The sequence below is a fragment of the Lycorma delicatula genome, chromosome 12 (genome assembly GCF_047948215.1).
Source record: "Lycorma delicatula isolate Av1 chromosome 12, ASM4794821v1, whole genome shotgun sequence".
In the NCBI taxonomy this organism is placed as follows: domain Eukaryota; kingdom Metazoa; phylum Arthropoda; class Insecta; order Hemiptera; family Fulgoridae; genus Lycorma; species Lycorma delicatula.
The window spans coordinates 76220042-76238341 of NC_134466.1; the positions used below are offsets into that span (position 1 = coordinate 76220042).

Consider the following 18300-nt stretch of genomic DNA (forward strand, 5'->3'; position numbering starts at 1 on the left):
TGTACATTTATACTGAAGGTATAAATATTATTAGTAATAAACACTTTGGTAAACAGGAAAAAACAGGTTAAATTATTTAATTTACTTCAATTACAAACTGTTAGTTCACATTTTTCCTGCATGTAAAAGTTAAACTGGTTGTGCTGTAGAATGTTGTTGATCACAGCATTGTGCAAATCAAACTCAGATGGAATGTTAATTTGGTCATATATATAAATAAATAAATAAATAAATATATATATATATTTATAATAGGACTTATTATTAAAATATTTTTTCTATCAATTTATTAAAGTAAAATTAAATACTATACTGTTCCAGACATATAATATATTGCTCGCTTCCCCAAATCAAAAATTAATCTAAGATTCAATCTACTGCTTTACTAGTATAAATAAACAAAAAAAAAAAAAATAAAATAAATACGTGAACTAAGCATCATCATATCTAACAATCAATACTAAGTCAAATAAAAATATGTAAACATACACGTCATTGTTAAATTTTTTTTAATGATAATTCAGCCTAATTATTTTTTATATATGTAAAATTCTGTAATTGCAAACTTAGTATACTTTGCTAATTACAGTATAAATATCTATAGCTATAATGTTGAACATCTATTTAGTTTTATAACTGTATCAACTATTTATTTTTCTAGTTATTATAACACAGATGGATTATATTACAAAACAAATTATAGCGAGTCTCTTAAACTATACATTTTGTAATGAAATTCTTCTCAAAGGAACAACAAAGTTTCAAAACATAAATAAAAATTATTTCATCTCCAACACCAATATATTAGATGGACTTTGCTCCTACAAAATAAGTCAAACCATTATTTAGTTATTTTTAAATTATCATTGTTTTACAGTTTTTTAACAGGAGGGAGGTTAGGCAAATGGGATTAGGCAGAATTTTGTAGTTTTATGCCTTACCTGATATTAACCTATAAAAAAACTTCCATCACTGTCCGGAGATAGAAGTTCCAAACAAATCATGTACTTCCAGATGAAAAATAAAGATACTACTGTACTACAACCGTGAGGTCGACCATGTAATAATCTTATAATTAATATAAATAAAAATGAATCGTATCTATAATGAATTGCATAACTTTAAATTTGACGTAAAGAGTAGCAATAAGAAATCTGCTATGGACTCTTACCGAGTTGGTCATGAGTCATTCAATATTAATGAGTTCTGAGCTAAATAAAAAAAATTATATTGATTAAAAAAAATTAAAATAATAATAATTTAAGGAGAAGAAATATTGATGAACTAATTTATTATAACAATATCTATGCCAGATTGGTAATGCCTTTTATCGATCATTCAGAATATTCTGGGTTTGAATTTGTCAAGCTAAAATTTTTCATACGCTATATAATTCATTTATCATTATACAGTGACTGCAATTACGCATAAGTTTGTTGATTAGAGAATAAATAAATCATTACATATAAATGTTTGTTAAACTATAATAATTTTGAATATATAACTGTTTTGCTTATCCTTTAATGCAAGATGTTCTCATTTTTTCTACATAAAAGGGATTTTTTATTAATTTTTCCCAATATTTGAACATGATTTTGGGGGGGATATGTGGATATGCTATTATATAATTGGAACAATAAAGTAATTAAATTAAATTGAAAATTATATTTTGAGTCCATATAATATAAAAAATAATAAATAAATAAGTAAAAATGAGAAAACATTTTAAATGAGCTCTTTCTACATATAAAAAATAACAAAATGTTAATATCAGTATTGTATTATCACTGTGAATCCAATAATTGATTGTATCATACACTTCAATGAGAATATTATATTTATAATATAATAAATAATAATCTATTGGTGATAATGATGAGAATAAAATAATAAATTAATAATTACAATAAATTAATTAGTTGGAATGTAGGATGGAATGCATTAAACGAATGATTATCGCAGCAACATTTATCACATTTTGAAGATTCAATCAAACTGGTGTTTCACTCGTATCTTTCCTAAACAAAATATAAGAAACAAAAATTATATAATACATTTATATAAATTATCTTTATGGAAAATGATTTGAAATTAAAGATTTCCTTGAAATTATTTCTTTATATTGATCCTTAAAATTACGACAATAATTTAAGGAAAGAAGGCTTCATAAAACAAAATACATGAAGAAAGGTAAATTTTTATAAAGAAGCTGTATAAAGATGTAGCCTGTTTTTACCGCTTTTCAATTTTTATACATAAGAAGCAAAACAAGAACTGAAGAACAATTTGAAAATGAATCGACTAACAAAAAAATTAAAAAATCACTAAGAAAAAAAAAATTATCAATGATTTTGTTCTTAAGGCAGAACCAAAAATTAGAGGAAATTTTAAATAGTATGGATTTACTGCTAGAAGAGAAATTCAGTTTGAATATACAGGGTGAAGCATTTAATATTACCATTTTGAGTTAGCAACACTGCTTGCATATATTGTTGGAAGGGGTCATTTGGTTCCATGTGGTCTAGGATTCAATGAACATCTCGATTCCCCCCCGAGGGGAGAAGATCCCACCTCGTAGCGTGTCCGGTCGCTACACCACCCCCTCTGTTCCTAGCCAGTAGTGGCTTTAACGGAGGATATCTTCTCGCCCTCAAACTGATTGCGCACCACAGCTTTCAGTTCAGGCCCCGCAGAGATGCCACCGATGCAGATGCCCCGAGGGACATCTGTATCGGTAAAGTTCACCCCGAGATAGTTTTATGTGTTTATCCCTTCAGAAAGAAAACAATGGACACCTGCAGCTACCACGTCGCCCTCAGGAACTAAGCTAGAAGCCTAACCGCGGAATGAAGACCCCGCGCCTAGCACTAACTTATTATCCGCAACAACGACTAAACCTTTGCTGGTCTCCCGTATGTCTCGAATCCTAAGCCGATTTCGGTCACCACGAAGGACTTCACGAAAATCGCGCTTCAATTCTTGACTCGTGGTCTTAGAGCCCTCTGCCTTGTTTACGAAGATTACCTCTGGCTTCTTCATCGCCTACATATATATAAATATATATATATATATATATATATATATATAATAATATATATATATATATATATATATATATAATAATATATATATATATAAAAAAACTATCCACTCACGATAAGATTCATCAGATTTTTACAATGAGACTATAGGGAGAGTGATAAAAAAATTAAAACATTTTACAAACAGCTCAAAAATGATTGAGCTTTAGTTAACAATAACCAGCATATCGGTATATCATTAACAATCCAAAATCTAGATACTATTAACAAAGAACACAGTCTGATCATGAAACACTGCCATCTGTGACCATATCAGAAACTGCTATGACCCCCCCCCCCACCACCCACCAATTGATTGCACCATCATTAGCAATGATGTTTCTCCACGTGCAATTTCAACAAATTTGTGAGAGCACAAAATGGCTATGAAATTTGTAGCAAAGCTGCTTTAATGTGAATAGAAACAGTTCTATTCTGATATCATGCAAAACATGCTGAAATGCATCAATGTCGATTCTGATTTTATAAAAATTGTGACGGCTGATAACATGCCTTGGATGTATGTGTATACCTCAGAAACCAAAAAAGCAAGACAAACAAGGAGCGAAATCAAAGAAATGTTGTTGAACTACTGTAGAGTTCTGAATCATGAATACAGAGTGAAAGGTGAAACAAATAAAATTAACAAGAGGTTTTACTTGTTTAGCATAAGAGATTGGACGTGGGAATCATGCAGCATTCTTTACAATGTTTTTTCATCTGATCCAGCATTTCTTGGCACAAAAATGGAATTCCCAAGATTTGCCATTGCCAGGGTTTTTGTGATTTCTGGTTATCCAAGATGATGATACTCCTGAAAGGATCCTATTTGACAGCTGATTACTTCAAGAAATATTTTCAGCTTAAATGTATGAAGTTACAAGACAATTATTTTAAAGGAGAATAGAAATGAAAGTCAAAGGATATGCTATTTTATTCTCTGTGATAAGGTCAGCTACTTTTTAATTAAATCTTATGTATAAGCATAATTTACATTAGATGAATATTTAGCTAGTAAATCATAAAAGTATTTCAAATGATCGGACATAAATCACGAATCTAAAAATTTAAACGGTTATTTTCGGAAAAAATAAGAACACCACACTAGGCTTGTGTAGTGAAATGATCACCCACTAGCTTCTTCATTGAGCTGACGTTAAAAATACTGAAGTATATTATGATTCAAACCTACTGAAATGCGGTGATATTCAGTTCAACAAATGTTTTCATTCTATTTACCATAGGGAATGGCTGTACATAATGAACATCATTACTCTAAGAGTCAGAGAAAGTGAGTCAAGACTATACGTTAGATGCTACATACACACTAAAAATCACATAAAAGAACAGGATAGATATGTAAAGTAACAATGTCATTTATTTCTGTTAGAACACAATTAATTATTTAACTCCCTTTATTCAACGGGGCAAAGTTAATTGATAAATTACATTTGGTGGATGGCGTGTGGGCATCCATCAGCAAGACTTGGAGAATCTTGACCTTAAGAAGTGAGCAGGTAAAAGCTAACCTCTTTGCTTTGATTCTGGTATACTGCACTGCGCAGTGTACTACTTAGGGAGGCTGTGATTGGGTAGCTATTGGTTTAGCTACCCGATCCCAGCAGTATGGAGTGATTCTGTTAGTTGTAGGGTAAATACCACCTACAATTCAGTGAGCTTGGCATTCTGATGTGGAACAATATATATGAGATGTATTTTTTAAATAAGTTCCTTGAATTTGCCAGCAGTTGTATGCATACAGCGCTTACACAGCTCAGTTATTTCAATCAATAAGCAGCTGTTAGCAACACTAATTGCTGTTATTTTTTTATAGTTGTTTATATTCATCCACTTATAATGAGTTAATTGTGAATAAATAAATATCTGTTTTAATTATTATATAATGATAAGGGTATCAGTACCAATCTTTCTATTTACTCAACAAAAAGTGTAAGATTTAGTTTTTGATAAAAAGAAAAACGATTAAAAAAATATTGTTACTTTAGCTTACCTCCTCACTATCCAAATGTTAGCAGTAAAAACAAATAAGAAAAAAAAATGAATATCAGAAATTTTATCTAACTATACTACTAAAAATATATAAATATATTTAACAATACAAAAAAAATTTCAGTAACATTTAAGTTTATTTCTTATAGTTTTAACAAAACTTCTTTATAATAAAAAATTTTCTTCCTTAAAAATACAATTTTTTTAATACATACAACTATAAAAAAAAAGGTGGCAAAGTATTACATGACATGCTGGTCAAGTCATACAATTACTTGCACAACTTAAACAAAAACTAGAATATTATATTTTTTAGATGTGGGGAATAAATTTTAAGAAAGGTTTTTTCTATAAATATTCATATATAAGTTAAGCTTAACAAATTCACTTATGTAAAGTTATCTCTAAATCTAACATCACTTCCAATAAGAAAAAAAATTTTCAAAAATTTTTCTTCATTTTAGGTTCGGGATCTAAAATTTAAAATTTTTGTTAACACGATTCTTGTTAGCTCAGCTCTATGTATAAAGTATAAAATGTTTAAATATTTAAGAAAAATATTTAAACTGAAGGGAGACAGCAAAATAATAAAAATATGTACAATTAAATTTTTAAGAGGTGGAGGTTGATATTTTGAAAACTTTTTTTTAGAATTATTAATTATATATGCATTGTAAGTAATAAATCTGCTTTAATAAAGTTTTCTCTTAAATGCCTCCGAAGAAAATTGAAATTTGTTTTTTCATGATATCCTCCCATCCTCTTAACAAATTTTGAAAAATATTAATAAGATGGATGCTCCATATATAGAAATATTCAAGCCAAATTTGAAGAAAATTGATTTAGTGAATTCTGAGATGTAAGGCCAAAAGCAATGCAACACACATATGTACAAGGACAAGTCAAAAAGTAAAGTGTAATTAAAAAAATCAAATATATATATATATATATTTGTACTTACATAAATGATACATGCATTATCTTTCTACATACTTCCTTCCTACTTCTATTCACTTAGTCCATCTTTAAAGAGTTTTCCCTTCATGGAAGAAAGTTTTCAGTGGCTTCATCAAATTGATAATGCTTCCCACACAACTCTTTTAATGGGCCAAACAGATGAAAATTGCTTGGAGCCAGGTCTAGACTGTATGGAGGGTGGTCTAACAGCACAAAACTGAAAACTTGAAGGCAAAGAACTGTTTTTTTGGCCATATGAGGTTGAGCGTTATTCTGAAGCAGAATCATGCTTTTAGAAAGTTTACCACGTCTTTTGGCTTGGATTTTTTGCTTCAGTAAACACAGTAGCTCACAGTAGTTCTTACTGTTTACTGATGGACCTTTAGATGTGAAGTAAACCAAAAGTGAACCTTTCATATTCCAGAATATCATCATCATCACCTTTCCTGCAGATATCAGAGTTTTGAACTTTTTTTCTGTGGGAGATGAAGGATGTTTCCAAACTAAACTTTGTTACTTACTCTAGGGTTCAAAGTGATGGACCTATGTCTCATCAACGATTATTATTTGCTTAAGAAAAGAGTCTCATTCATCTTCGAAACGTTTCAAAAGCTTCTGGAAAATTTTCAACAATTCTTTTTCTGGATGCTGATCAATTGATGTGAAACCCAGCAAGCACAGACTTTTTGAAAGTTTAAAGAATCATGCATGATTGAAAATCCTGAGCCATGGCTTATATTCAACTCACTTAGAATGTCATCGACTGTAATTCATCGATTAACAAGAATCATTTGTTTAACTGCTTCAATATTGTTTAGTCATTGAAGTGGAAGGCCTATCTTGCTGCTGTTCATCATAGAGAGAAATCCTACCATTTTTAAAGCGATCAATCCATTCGTAGATCTTGTCTTCCAGTCAAACAACTCTCTCCATGTTGCTGCAACATGGAGAAAATTATCTCTGCTGGTTTACTACTTCTGAACTGAGAAATGTATCACTGCTTGCATTTCTTCCTTGGTGCAATCAGACAAAGGAGCGCTCATTTTAAACAGACTTTTAAACACAATCACAAATAGCTAACAATGAAACAATACTTTCAATGAACAGCTGATAGAGGTTATGATCATCACCATTCATCATTGCTGCCATACATGTAATTGGGAGGGAAATCAAAAATATCCCTTTACTTTTTGACTTACCCTTGTACATATGCACATACATTTTTTTTTTATTCACATGATTTAGTTAGACCTTAAAACCAAAAGATTTGCAAAAAAATCCTGATACCCTATTTTTGACATGATTGCCATACTTTCCTCTTTAATATAGCTATTTCAGCTATAATTGCCAGGAAAGTAAAAAATACAAAGTAAGAAACTGATATGAAAACCCACTAATAAATATCATTTTGAGAAAAAAAGCCTAAAATTTAATTTTTAAGAATAAAAAATTACTGTACAGCATATACACATGAGAGCCAAAAATAACTTCTCAAATTTTATTTTTAACAAAACATAAATTGATTCAAATCTAATTCTTTATCTTTACGTTAAATTTTAGTCAAAACATGATTTACTGCATTAGGTTTTGAAAATAATATCTTTTAAATGCTGAACTCTGAATTGTTCACAAATGTAGGTTCTTTTTAACATATTTTGTATAGTTAAATCTTTTAAAATTTTTAATTTCTTAAATCCTTGTGCAATATTCTGCGCAATGATGTTCAATTTATGGCAAACTGAGTGGAATGTTTTCATGCTGACATGCTTCGATACACTGTTCCTTATAGACTCAATATTTTCATTATTTCTGAAGATTGTGGCATTTCTGATCTTGTGGCATCTCCCACTGATCCAGCCTGTTCAAATTTCAAAACCATTGCATGGATGGCTGTGCCAGAAGGTGATTTTCTAGTTTTGTAAAACTTTCAAAATATTATTTTTTAGAAACATTCCTCTGACTTTCTAAGTAAAAAATGTGACTATATTTATTCTTTTTTGGTGGATGAATTTTTATAAAATGAATCTTTCTTTATTTAAGTATAACTTGACAGAAAAAGATTATAATATTTTAATAATAACAAAATTGTATATTTTTTTCATGGAAAGTGATTTTTGGTCCACCTGATACAATTACTTATTTTCATTTACATAAACTCATAAAATATCTTACAAGAAAAAAAAAATAGTCAACATATTGTAAAAAGTAAGGCAAAATATTTTCCTTGAATGAGGCTGTAAAAATTGTTATTTATACATCTTATTAACATATTGTAATTGATCTGTGTTTTTATTAATTTAAATGAATACTCAAGAGATATTAATTTTATAACAGTATATACTTTACTTATAACAAGTATAATTGGGAAATATGCACATCTTAATTAATTACACTATTAATTATAATCACTTATTTATAATTAATGTTAATCATAGATTTTTATAATTACATCTTGATTAATCACTAAAAATTGGTAGGACTTGCCCAATGGTGTCCATGTTAAAAAGAAGGAAACATTTTAAGTATATAATCAACCCATTAATATATTTGTTCTGTCAAACGAGTTCATTTAATGTGTGTGTAAAATTTTGTACTGTTATCATATAATTCATGTGTATTGAAATGTTGGGTTATTATATGCTGTGTATAATTTTAATGTTGCAGTTAATGTATATGAGGCAGTATATGAGACAGTGAGCTCTTTAGCAAGACCTTGGACATTTGAATCAGCATGACAAACATCAACATTCTCAATCATTTAGTTGATTGTGAGTCATCGTTTAGTATAGTTGCTATATTAAACATAAAGTGCAGAGTTCTATGCAATATGGTTACAGTCGGGAAAGTAAAAAGTTATACGTAATTGAAGATTTGCATAACTGGATTTTAAATTATTTAAACAAGCTTTTTAGTGAAGGTATTTCATTTTTAAAGGAATTTTATTCAAAATAAAAGGTGAAGGGTTTCAATTTGATTTGTCTATTTTATATTTTACATTATGCTCAAATCATATTCTACAAAAAAGGATTTAATTTAGATAATTCTTTCTTTATTTTGTGCAAAAAGTTCATTATTAAATTTTCCCAAATAAATTAGGTAGAAATTTCTATAACTTTCTGTATTTTTTAGGCTACGGGGTCTTGAAACATCAACAATAGTAAAAACTGTGATACCCATACCTCGGCTGATTATTAGAGTAAGAAATTAGGAGAGTAAGAAATAATACATTTTTAAACTTCAGGACTACCAATGGCCGACTTTATACAAAATGTCTGTGAACAGGAGGACAGCCCATACCTAACTGTAGAAACTTATCTATTTGATAAAAAAAAAAAAAAACACGATTATATTAATTTGTAGTAACTATTTATATTCAATTAAGTAATTTATATTAAAGAAATCATTTTATAACATAAAAAAATATATATATATAATAAACTTTACATTACTGACTCAGTTTCAGATATATCTGGACATGTGAAATCATGATGCATCATGAGTGGACTCGGTGAAGATGGTACAACAGGTGGTGATGTATGATGAGGTGGATGGTGATGATGATGCAGGGTCGAATGAAGATGAAGATTGCTGTTCAATTCACTACTATATGGACGCAACAAACTAACTGAACCACAGTGATCCTCTTCAGCTGTTAACAAACACAACTTCTTATTGAATCAAAAAAAAAAGCTGAATTATATAAATTATACAATAATATAATTTTCAATAGAATTTGAAATAATAAATTTCAGAATATCAACTGAAATGTGTTCCAAAAGGAATTATATGTTTGTATTAAGAAGGGGGTGACAAACTATCATCATATTATAAAAAGAAAGGGAAAATATGTCCAATATGGTAAATGGACAATAAGAAAAATATTCATCTGGTATATTAAAATAAAAAGAATTCATAAAAAAACACAATTAAAACATAATTAGGGTAATTATAAATCAACTCACATATTTAAACTGCTAAATTCCAATAATAGATAATATAAATTAACAAAACAATAAACATCTAAAACATATGAATGAGTGTAATATCTCCTCTAGGCATAACAAAATAAAACATTACAGAACTATAAATAGTTATATATAGGAACGGGTGAATGGAACTCCTGCCTGCATAAAAACAAATACAGTAATAAAATGTATAAATATAGGACTCCTACTTGCATAACAGAACTGAAATTGCAGTGGTTTACTGCCAACGTCTTGAACAAGTTAAAGCTGTTTATCGGATTGAAAGAGACAACCTATTAAGGACGTCATTTTACTCCCAAGATAAAACCAGGCCTCAAATATCAAATCAAACAAGTAAAAAAATTAGAAAAATGTTCTGGGTTGCACTGAAACACACACCCTAAAGCCGAGATCTACTGCCTTGTAATTTCCATATGTTTGAACCACTGAAAGAGATGTCGGGAGGGCAACATTTCACATACAAAGCAAGGGTAGAGGGTCATTGCTCGTTTGTGTGCAATCGGCTTATGATAAGCTTTTTTTCTTATTACAGTGAAGACATCAAAAAACTTCCAGAAGATGGGAAAAATGTGTTTCCAAAACAGATTATATAGAAAAATATGAATGCTAATTGCTTTACAAATAAAATTTAAAACATAAATTCCTGTTTATATTTGATCCACTGAATGTAATACAATGGATCAAATATATATACTGTCCACATGTTTATATGTGGATGTTGATTTGAGTTATAACTCTGGATTGGCTGAAAAAAAAAAATAACAATTACATTTGGTCTGGTGACTTTCATATGTGTTACTAAAGTTAGAAGTCTAGATTTTAAAAGGATGGAGAGATAAAGAGATCAGGAATTTTGTCTCAGATCAAATATTCATGAAAAATTTATTCACAGGTTATTTTTTTAGAAAAAATTATAAATTTTAATGATTACAATTTTACATTTTATTATATTTTAATCGGTTATAATAAATAATAATAATTTCCTTAATATAAAAATACATTTAAACATTACCTGTATAAGGAAATAAATACTTTTCACCGAGGTTGGATTTATCATCCGTATCAGAAACAGAAGGGTCTCTAGGATGGTAGTATGGAGGTGGTTCTTGATTATTAACAACCTTTGGTTCTGGACGGTTCATAATAGCAACGGCTTCGTTATCTGACATAGTAGAAGCAGACATATTGGTCCAACGATGCGGTACAAATGTTTCATCTAGTGTAACTTGTTCTACTGTAAAAGAAACATACGTGAAGAAGAGTATTATTAATCTTTTTTATCCCAGCATTCTTATTTTTTACTTATATGATATATAATCTGTTAGGTGTTATAACTATAATAGTTGTAGCTGACTCAAATCACTCAAAAAAACAGTAGAGTAAATTCTCCAGAACAAGCACCCCATATTAAGCTTACAAATAAAAAAAGTAAGGAATGAAGTGATAATTTCCTGTAGCCTTCTTCACTGAGCTGGATATATTGCTTGTTTAAAAATTTCAAGAAAACTGAAATGTAGCTGATATTCAGTTCAACATTTTTACCTATCGTAAAAATTACCTATATAGTGAACATCATTAGTTTTAGAAACAGCAACTTTGACTTTAAACCTGTGTTGCTTTGTATGTATAACAGCCATCAAAAAGACAGAGGGAAATAGGAAAGAGTGTAAAGCAACAAATTAATAATATAACCATCTCTCTTGTGATACAAAACATTAAACAAAAATAGAGATTATTACTTTCACAAGCAAGTATATAAGAAATGATAACTCTCACCTTAGGATAAAGGAACTTTACTGTAATTTTTATTATCGTTTAATACTATGAAGCAGGTGGAAAGATCCTTTACACTGTAATAAATTTACCTTAATCAGGCTCTTCTGCTGCCAATTCTCACAGCTGATTTCGCTCACTGCTCTTGGAAAAATTGGGGAGGATGGTGGGTATTGTCTGGTGTCTTCGTTCGTGGTGGGATGATCTTAGTCGTAGTCGAGTGTGGAACGATGGAGGATCACTGTCGAGCATTTATTAGCTTGTGTAAGGGTCTATGAATGTCCACACACAGGTTAAACATCGGAGAACATTATGAATGGCTTCTTTATGCGTTTTGGAAGTCATCAATGTGGTAAATGTTATTAAGATGGGAGAAGAAGGCATTTGCAATAGAAGTGTTCTTGATACATCACGCAGTAGGAGGCCAAGCACTCGAGCTGAGATGTGTGCTGCTGTAAAGGCATCGATTCAACAATCACTGATAAAATCAATGAGCAAACGTTCTGCAGAGTTAGGCATTCCAAGATCTACAATGCATAACCATATGCGGAAGGACATGAAAGTTAAATGTCTTCATCCAGCCAGAGTTAAGAAGTTGTGTGACAATGATATTGATTGATGTATTGATGCATGTCAGTTATTGCTTGAATGCTTTTCAAGAGCAGGTGATAAAAAGAACATCATGTTCTCAGATGAGTGTATGATTTATTGAAGCTCTTGTAACTGAAATGCATTTTCTGGGTAAAGATAATCCTCACTTTTTTTAGGAAATTGAACACCGTCCGTATTATGTTATGATTTGGGCTGGGATGTCAGCTAAACATCTCTTTGGTTCTTATTTTTTTGATGGTGCAGTTAATCAACACAGTTATCTTAGACTGATCAATGAGTAATTACTTCCAGAATTAATGGCAAAAGGAATCACTAACATCATTACATTTTAGCAAGACAGTGTTCCAGCGTATTTTGCTTTAAATATTTGCAGACACCTTGATGAAATTTTTCTGAATTGCTGGATTGGATGCGAGTGAGAAGAGTTACTGGTTACATTGTCTTGACCAGCAAGAAGCCCCGACCTCACAACTCATGACAACGCATTCTGGGGCTTTTGTAAAAGAAGAGATCCGAAAACGCAGATATGTCAACAGCAATTAGCTCCAAGATGCTGTTTGGTTGGCATTTGAAATGATTACCTTTGATATGCAGTTACAGATGAACAACCAGACATGGAAGTGAATAAAATTGTGCTTTGAACACGGTGGAACCCACAGACATTTTAGATCCATGGAATGTAAGCTGCACCTATCCTAATAATTTCATAACTAGCGTAAAGGGACTTCCCACCCATCCAGTATAAGCACAAAGATTTTCTTGAACTTGATTTTAATTCAAGTGTGTGCTATAAAAATATTGACTTATACACTGCTGTAAATTACAATTAGAAAGAGTAATGTCTTTTTTTCATCGTAACATAAAAACTATCTTCTAACATTTACAAAGTAGTAGAAAATTCTTTACCGATATTCCTTGATCCTTGAATTAAAAACTTCTTTAATGAGGGAACATATACTTGATGTGGTACAGACATTTTACAATAAATAAAAAAAATGCCAAGTCTAATTGGGATTCAAATCTGAGACCTGTTTTCTATTGAAACAACTGTTTAATTACATACCAATACTTTAGTTATTAGATGTGAGAGTTTGTAATCTTCTTCATTACTGTCCTCATTCTTTTATAGTTTTGCTGAGGAATGTTTTTATTTTTTCTTAAAAAATATCATTAATCTCAATAATAAATTAATAAGAAAATGGAATGATGTAAATAAATTGAAGTTTTTGGGTTGATTTGTTCAGGTGAGCCAATAAAAGTTGGTGATTCTCTTTTCCAATGTTGGCAAGACTGCTTTGTGTACGCATATGTACCACTACGCAGCTACATTGTGTCATTTTTTTAATTGAATAGTGATATACAATGTACATTCATAGTAAAATCTTTTTTTTATGTCCCAAGACATTCATAGGAAATTTCGCTAAAACTTTAATCCTCACTGTTATGATCCTGTTCTAACTGCTCATCCAATATAAATAGCTAAGTTAGGAATTCTGAAGAAACATCCTCAATACAAAAGAAAAAACTTAATAGTATTTATTGCAGCAACCAACTGGCAGTTCTCACACCTGCAAATGTTGAGTTGTTATTTTGCCGAGTCCAGTGCGACCAGAAATTGAAATCTATTTAAAAATTGAAGAATTGAACAAAATTTCTAATATTATGTATTAGAAAATTTAAAGCGGCCATATTCATTTGAAAATAAAAATGGTCTTGCAATAACTGTTACTGCTAGCTCGATACATCAATATGATTGAAATATTTAATAACTAATCATTTAAGATGATTTACCTTGGGTTCAACAAGATGGAGCAACAGCACATACTGTTTGTGTCTTTATTACTACAGTGTACCAATTTGGAAATCATGTCAACTCAAAACTATTAACGGTATGTACCTATTTTAATGGACTTGAAAATGCTTGTTTTACTAATTAATTTTGTCTATTTGGGTTGAATTAATTACGTAGTATTTATCTGGGACTGGAAAATTGTTCTACAATTTGTTATAACGCCAAACAACAACAGAATAATGCAGATATTTATATATTTTTAATATTCCATACAATGGTCCAACTGGACTTTATACTAATGTTTGACTTTACACTGGTGTCATTGGATAATTATATCAAAATAAAAAACTAATTTTTATTTTTATAATTATACCAAAATGGTAGTTCTTAAATAAAACATATAAACTATTGGTATCTTTTACTTATTACAAATTAAGATGTAGAAAAATAAAAACACTTACCAGCAGATGAGTAAGTTTGTGATGGCCATCTAGGTGCGTAAATAGGTTTAAAAAGATCTGAATTTGTGATAATATTAAGGTGAGGAGGTGGCTGAACTGAATGCAATCTTGGTGTTGAATTACCAGTTCCCGGTTCACCTCTAATATTAGGTAAATATCCAACACCCGCTGTAGATGATGCTGTTACACCGGCGCTACGTTGATTTCTTCGGCGGTGTCGAGAAGAAGATTCATCGTCATCACTGCTGTGACTTGAAGCTAACTCTAAACTACGGCCATCTGCAGATACCTAATGAAATAAAATGAATGTAAAAAGCAAGTAAAAGAGTAAAATTTTGTTTTATATGATTAATTCACTCTATAAGTTCAAAGATAGCTGTAATATCTAGTGTATGAAAAATATCTATTGGCAAAGTGAATATTAAAGAAAACAAAACTAATAATTTACCTATTGACAAAGTGCCTGTTCGAATACAAACCTAAGACCTAAAATTAATGAAGAAATATGAAGATGATACCAATCTGCCATGGAGATCAGCAATTTATGATAGCAAAAAAACTCAGCAGCAATTGAAATATAATAAAACAACTCTTACACAATATGTTCAAAATTCACAAAGGCAAGTAAAAGAAAAATCAAATCGCCAATCACTTTTCAGAAAATTTACATTCTGCCTTACCTATTTTTAAGTTAAAAGAGTCTCAAATTGTTGTAAAAAAGTTTGTTAAACCAATTCTCTCCCTCCATGAATCATGAGACCTTGTCAGTGGTGAGGGGGCTTGAATGCTCAGTGATAAAAGAGTAGCTGGACCAAAGGTGCAACCATATTGGAGAGGTATCTGTTGAGGCCAGACTAAGGAATGATTCCTGAAAGAGGGCAGCAGTTCTTTCAGTAGTTGTTAAGGACGTACGTCAGGAGGACTTAAACGGCTACATCAACATCACTCAATCTTCTGAGTACTGTGCAGCTGAAAGAAATGGAAAACTACACTGTGTTTTTTTCCAAGAAAATGTAACTCTCTGCATTTTCATGTAACAAAGATGAAGGCACCGTCCTTGGTACAATATTCTGGAGGTAAACTAGTCCGCTGTTTGGATCTCCAAACGGGGACTACTAAGAAGGAGTCACCAGAAAGTTAAAAAATAACATTCTATGAGTTGGAGCGTGGAATGTTAGAAATTTAAAAAAAGTTGGTATATTAGAAAATTTAAAGAGGGAAATGGGTAGGTTAAATGAAAATGTAGTGGGAATTAACAAGGTTCGGTAGAAAGAGAAAAATGACTTTTGGTCACGTGATTTTAGAATAATTAACTCAGTGCCAAATAAAGGGCAGGCAGGAGTAGGTTTTGTAATGAACAAGACGACAGGGAAGAGAGTAGAGTATTTCAAAATGCATAGCGATAGAATTATTGTAATCAAGATAAAATCAAAACCTAAACCGACAACAACTGTTTACGTCTACATGCCTACAAGCGCCCATGATGATGATGATGAGGTAATGTGTATACGAAGAAACTGACAAAGCAATTAAACACATAAAATTTAATAATAGTTGGAGATTGGATTGCAAGCATTGGAAAAGGCAAGGAAGGAAATAATATAGTGGGTGTACATGGGCTGAGAAAAAGGAATGAAAGAGGGGACTGACTTATTGAGTTTTGCACGAAGTATAATTCAGTAATTGCCAATACCCAGTTTAAAAATCATAATAGAAGAATATACACATGGAAAAAGCCGGGCAATACTGCAAGATATCAGATAGATTACATCATGGTTAAACAAAGATTCAGAAATCAACGACTGCAAAGCATATCTATCCAGGTGCAGACATTGTTAGTAACCATAATTTAGTGATAATGAAATGTAGAAAGGGGTCTAAAAGCTAAAGAAAAGGTGTTGGGTGAATCGGTGGAATTTAGTGAAGCTTGAGGAAGAGGAGGTAAACAAGATTTTTGAGGAGGACATCGCAAGAGGTCTCACTAAAAAATATAAGGTAGAAAATATAGAAGAAAGGGAGAATGTTAAAAAGGAAATACTTAAATCAGCAGAAGCAAAGTTAGGCAGAACAAAGAGAACTGTTAGAAAACGGGTAGCAGAGATATATTGCAGCCGATTGATGAACATAGAAAGTATAAAAATGCTAGTGAAGAAGAAAGTAACTATCGACAATTAAGAAATATTATAAACAGGAAGTGAAAATTAGCAAAAGAAGAAAGGATTAAAGAAAAGTTATCAGAAGTGGAAAGAGAAATGATCATTTGTAAAATACGTGGAGCATACAGGAAAGTTAAGGAGAATTTTGTGGTACATAAATTAAAATGTAATAATGTGTTAAATAAAGATGGTACACCAATTTACAGTACGAAAGAAAAGGTTGATAGGTGGGTAGAAAATATTGAAGAGTTATTCGGAGGAAATTAGAAACTGGTGTTATAGAGGAAGATGAAGTCAAAGATGGTGAAAAGGGAGATATAATACTGAGATCTGAATTTAAGAAAGCATTAAAGAATTTGAATGGCAGAAAGGCTCCTGGGATATGTGGTATACCTGCAGAATTACTGTGCAGTGCAGGCAAAGAAGTGATAGATAGATTATACAAACTGGTATGTAATAATTACGAAAAAAGGGAAGTTCCATGAGACTTCAAAAAGAGTGTTAATTTCATGATACCAAAGAAAGCAGAAGCAAATAAATGTGAAGAATACAGAACAATTAGCTTAAGTAGTCAAGCATCAAAAATCTTAACAAGAATTCTGTACAGAAGAATTGAGAGGAGATTGGAAGAATTGTTAGGAGAAGACAAATTTGGTTTCAGGAAAAAAATACGGACAAGGGAAGCAATTTCAGTGCTTAGATTAATAGTACAAGGAAGATTAAAGGAAAACAAACCAACATACTTGGCGTTTATAGACCTAGAAAAGGCTTTCGATAACGTAGACTGGAATAAAATGTTCAGCATTTAAAAAAAATTAGGGTTAAAATACAGAGATAGAAGAACAATTGCTAACATTTACACAAACCAAACTGCAACAACAATAATCAAAGAACATAAAAAAGAAGCAGTAATAAAGAAGTGAATCTGACAAGGATGTTCCCTATCCCCATTACTTTTTAATCTTTATATAGAACTAGCAGCTAATGATGTTACAGAACTATTTTGATGTGGAGTAACAGTGTAAGGTGAAAAGAAAAGATGCTATTATTTGCTGATGATATAGTAATTCTAGCCCACAGTAAAAAAGACTTAAAAGAGACAATGAATGGCATGGATGAAGTCGTTGGCAAGAACTACCACATGAAAATAAACAAGAACAAAATGAGAATAATGAAATGTAGTAGAAATAAAGTAGATGGACCACTGAATATAAAAATAGGACTATAAAAGACTATGAGAAGAATTTTGTTATTTGGGAAGTAGAATTAATAAAGATGGATGAAGCAGGAGCAAAATAAAATGCTGAATAGCACAGGCGAAATGAGCTTTCAGTCAGAAATATAATTTCTTACATCAAAAATTAATTTAAACATAAGGAAAGCATGTTTGAAAGTATATATTTGGAGCATATCTTTATATGGAAGTGAAACTTGAACGATTGGAGTACCTGAGAAGAAAAGATTAGAAGCTTT

At 30.8% G+C, this 18300-nt stretch overlaps 1 protein-coding gene across 1 annotated transcript in view; it reads right to left on the reverse strand.

Annotated features, from left to right (window-relative positions):
* Positions 1-1903: 1903 nt before the first annotated feature.
* stan (Protocadherin-like wing polarity protein stan) overlaps positions 1904-18300 on the reverse strand; it is a 155420-nt gene continuing 139023 nt past the window's right edge. The window contains exons 48-51 of the mRNA XM_075380015.1: positions 14672-14960; positions 11046-11267; positions 9501-9696; positions 1904-2018 (exon numbers count right to left, since the gene is read on the reverse strand). Of these exons, the coding sequence (XP_075236130.1) occupies positions 1991-2018; positions 9501-9696; positions 11046-11267; positions 14672-14960 (735 nt within the window). The 3' untranslated portion in view covers positions 1904-1990. The remainder of the gene's footprint in view (positions 2019-9500; positions 9697-11045; positions 11268-14671; positions 14961-18300) is intronic.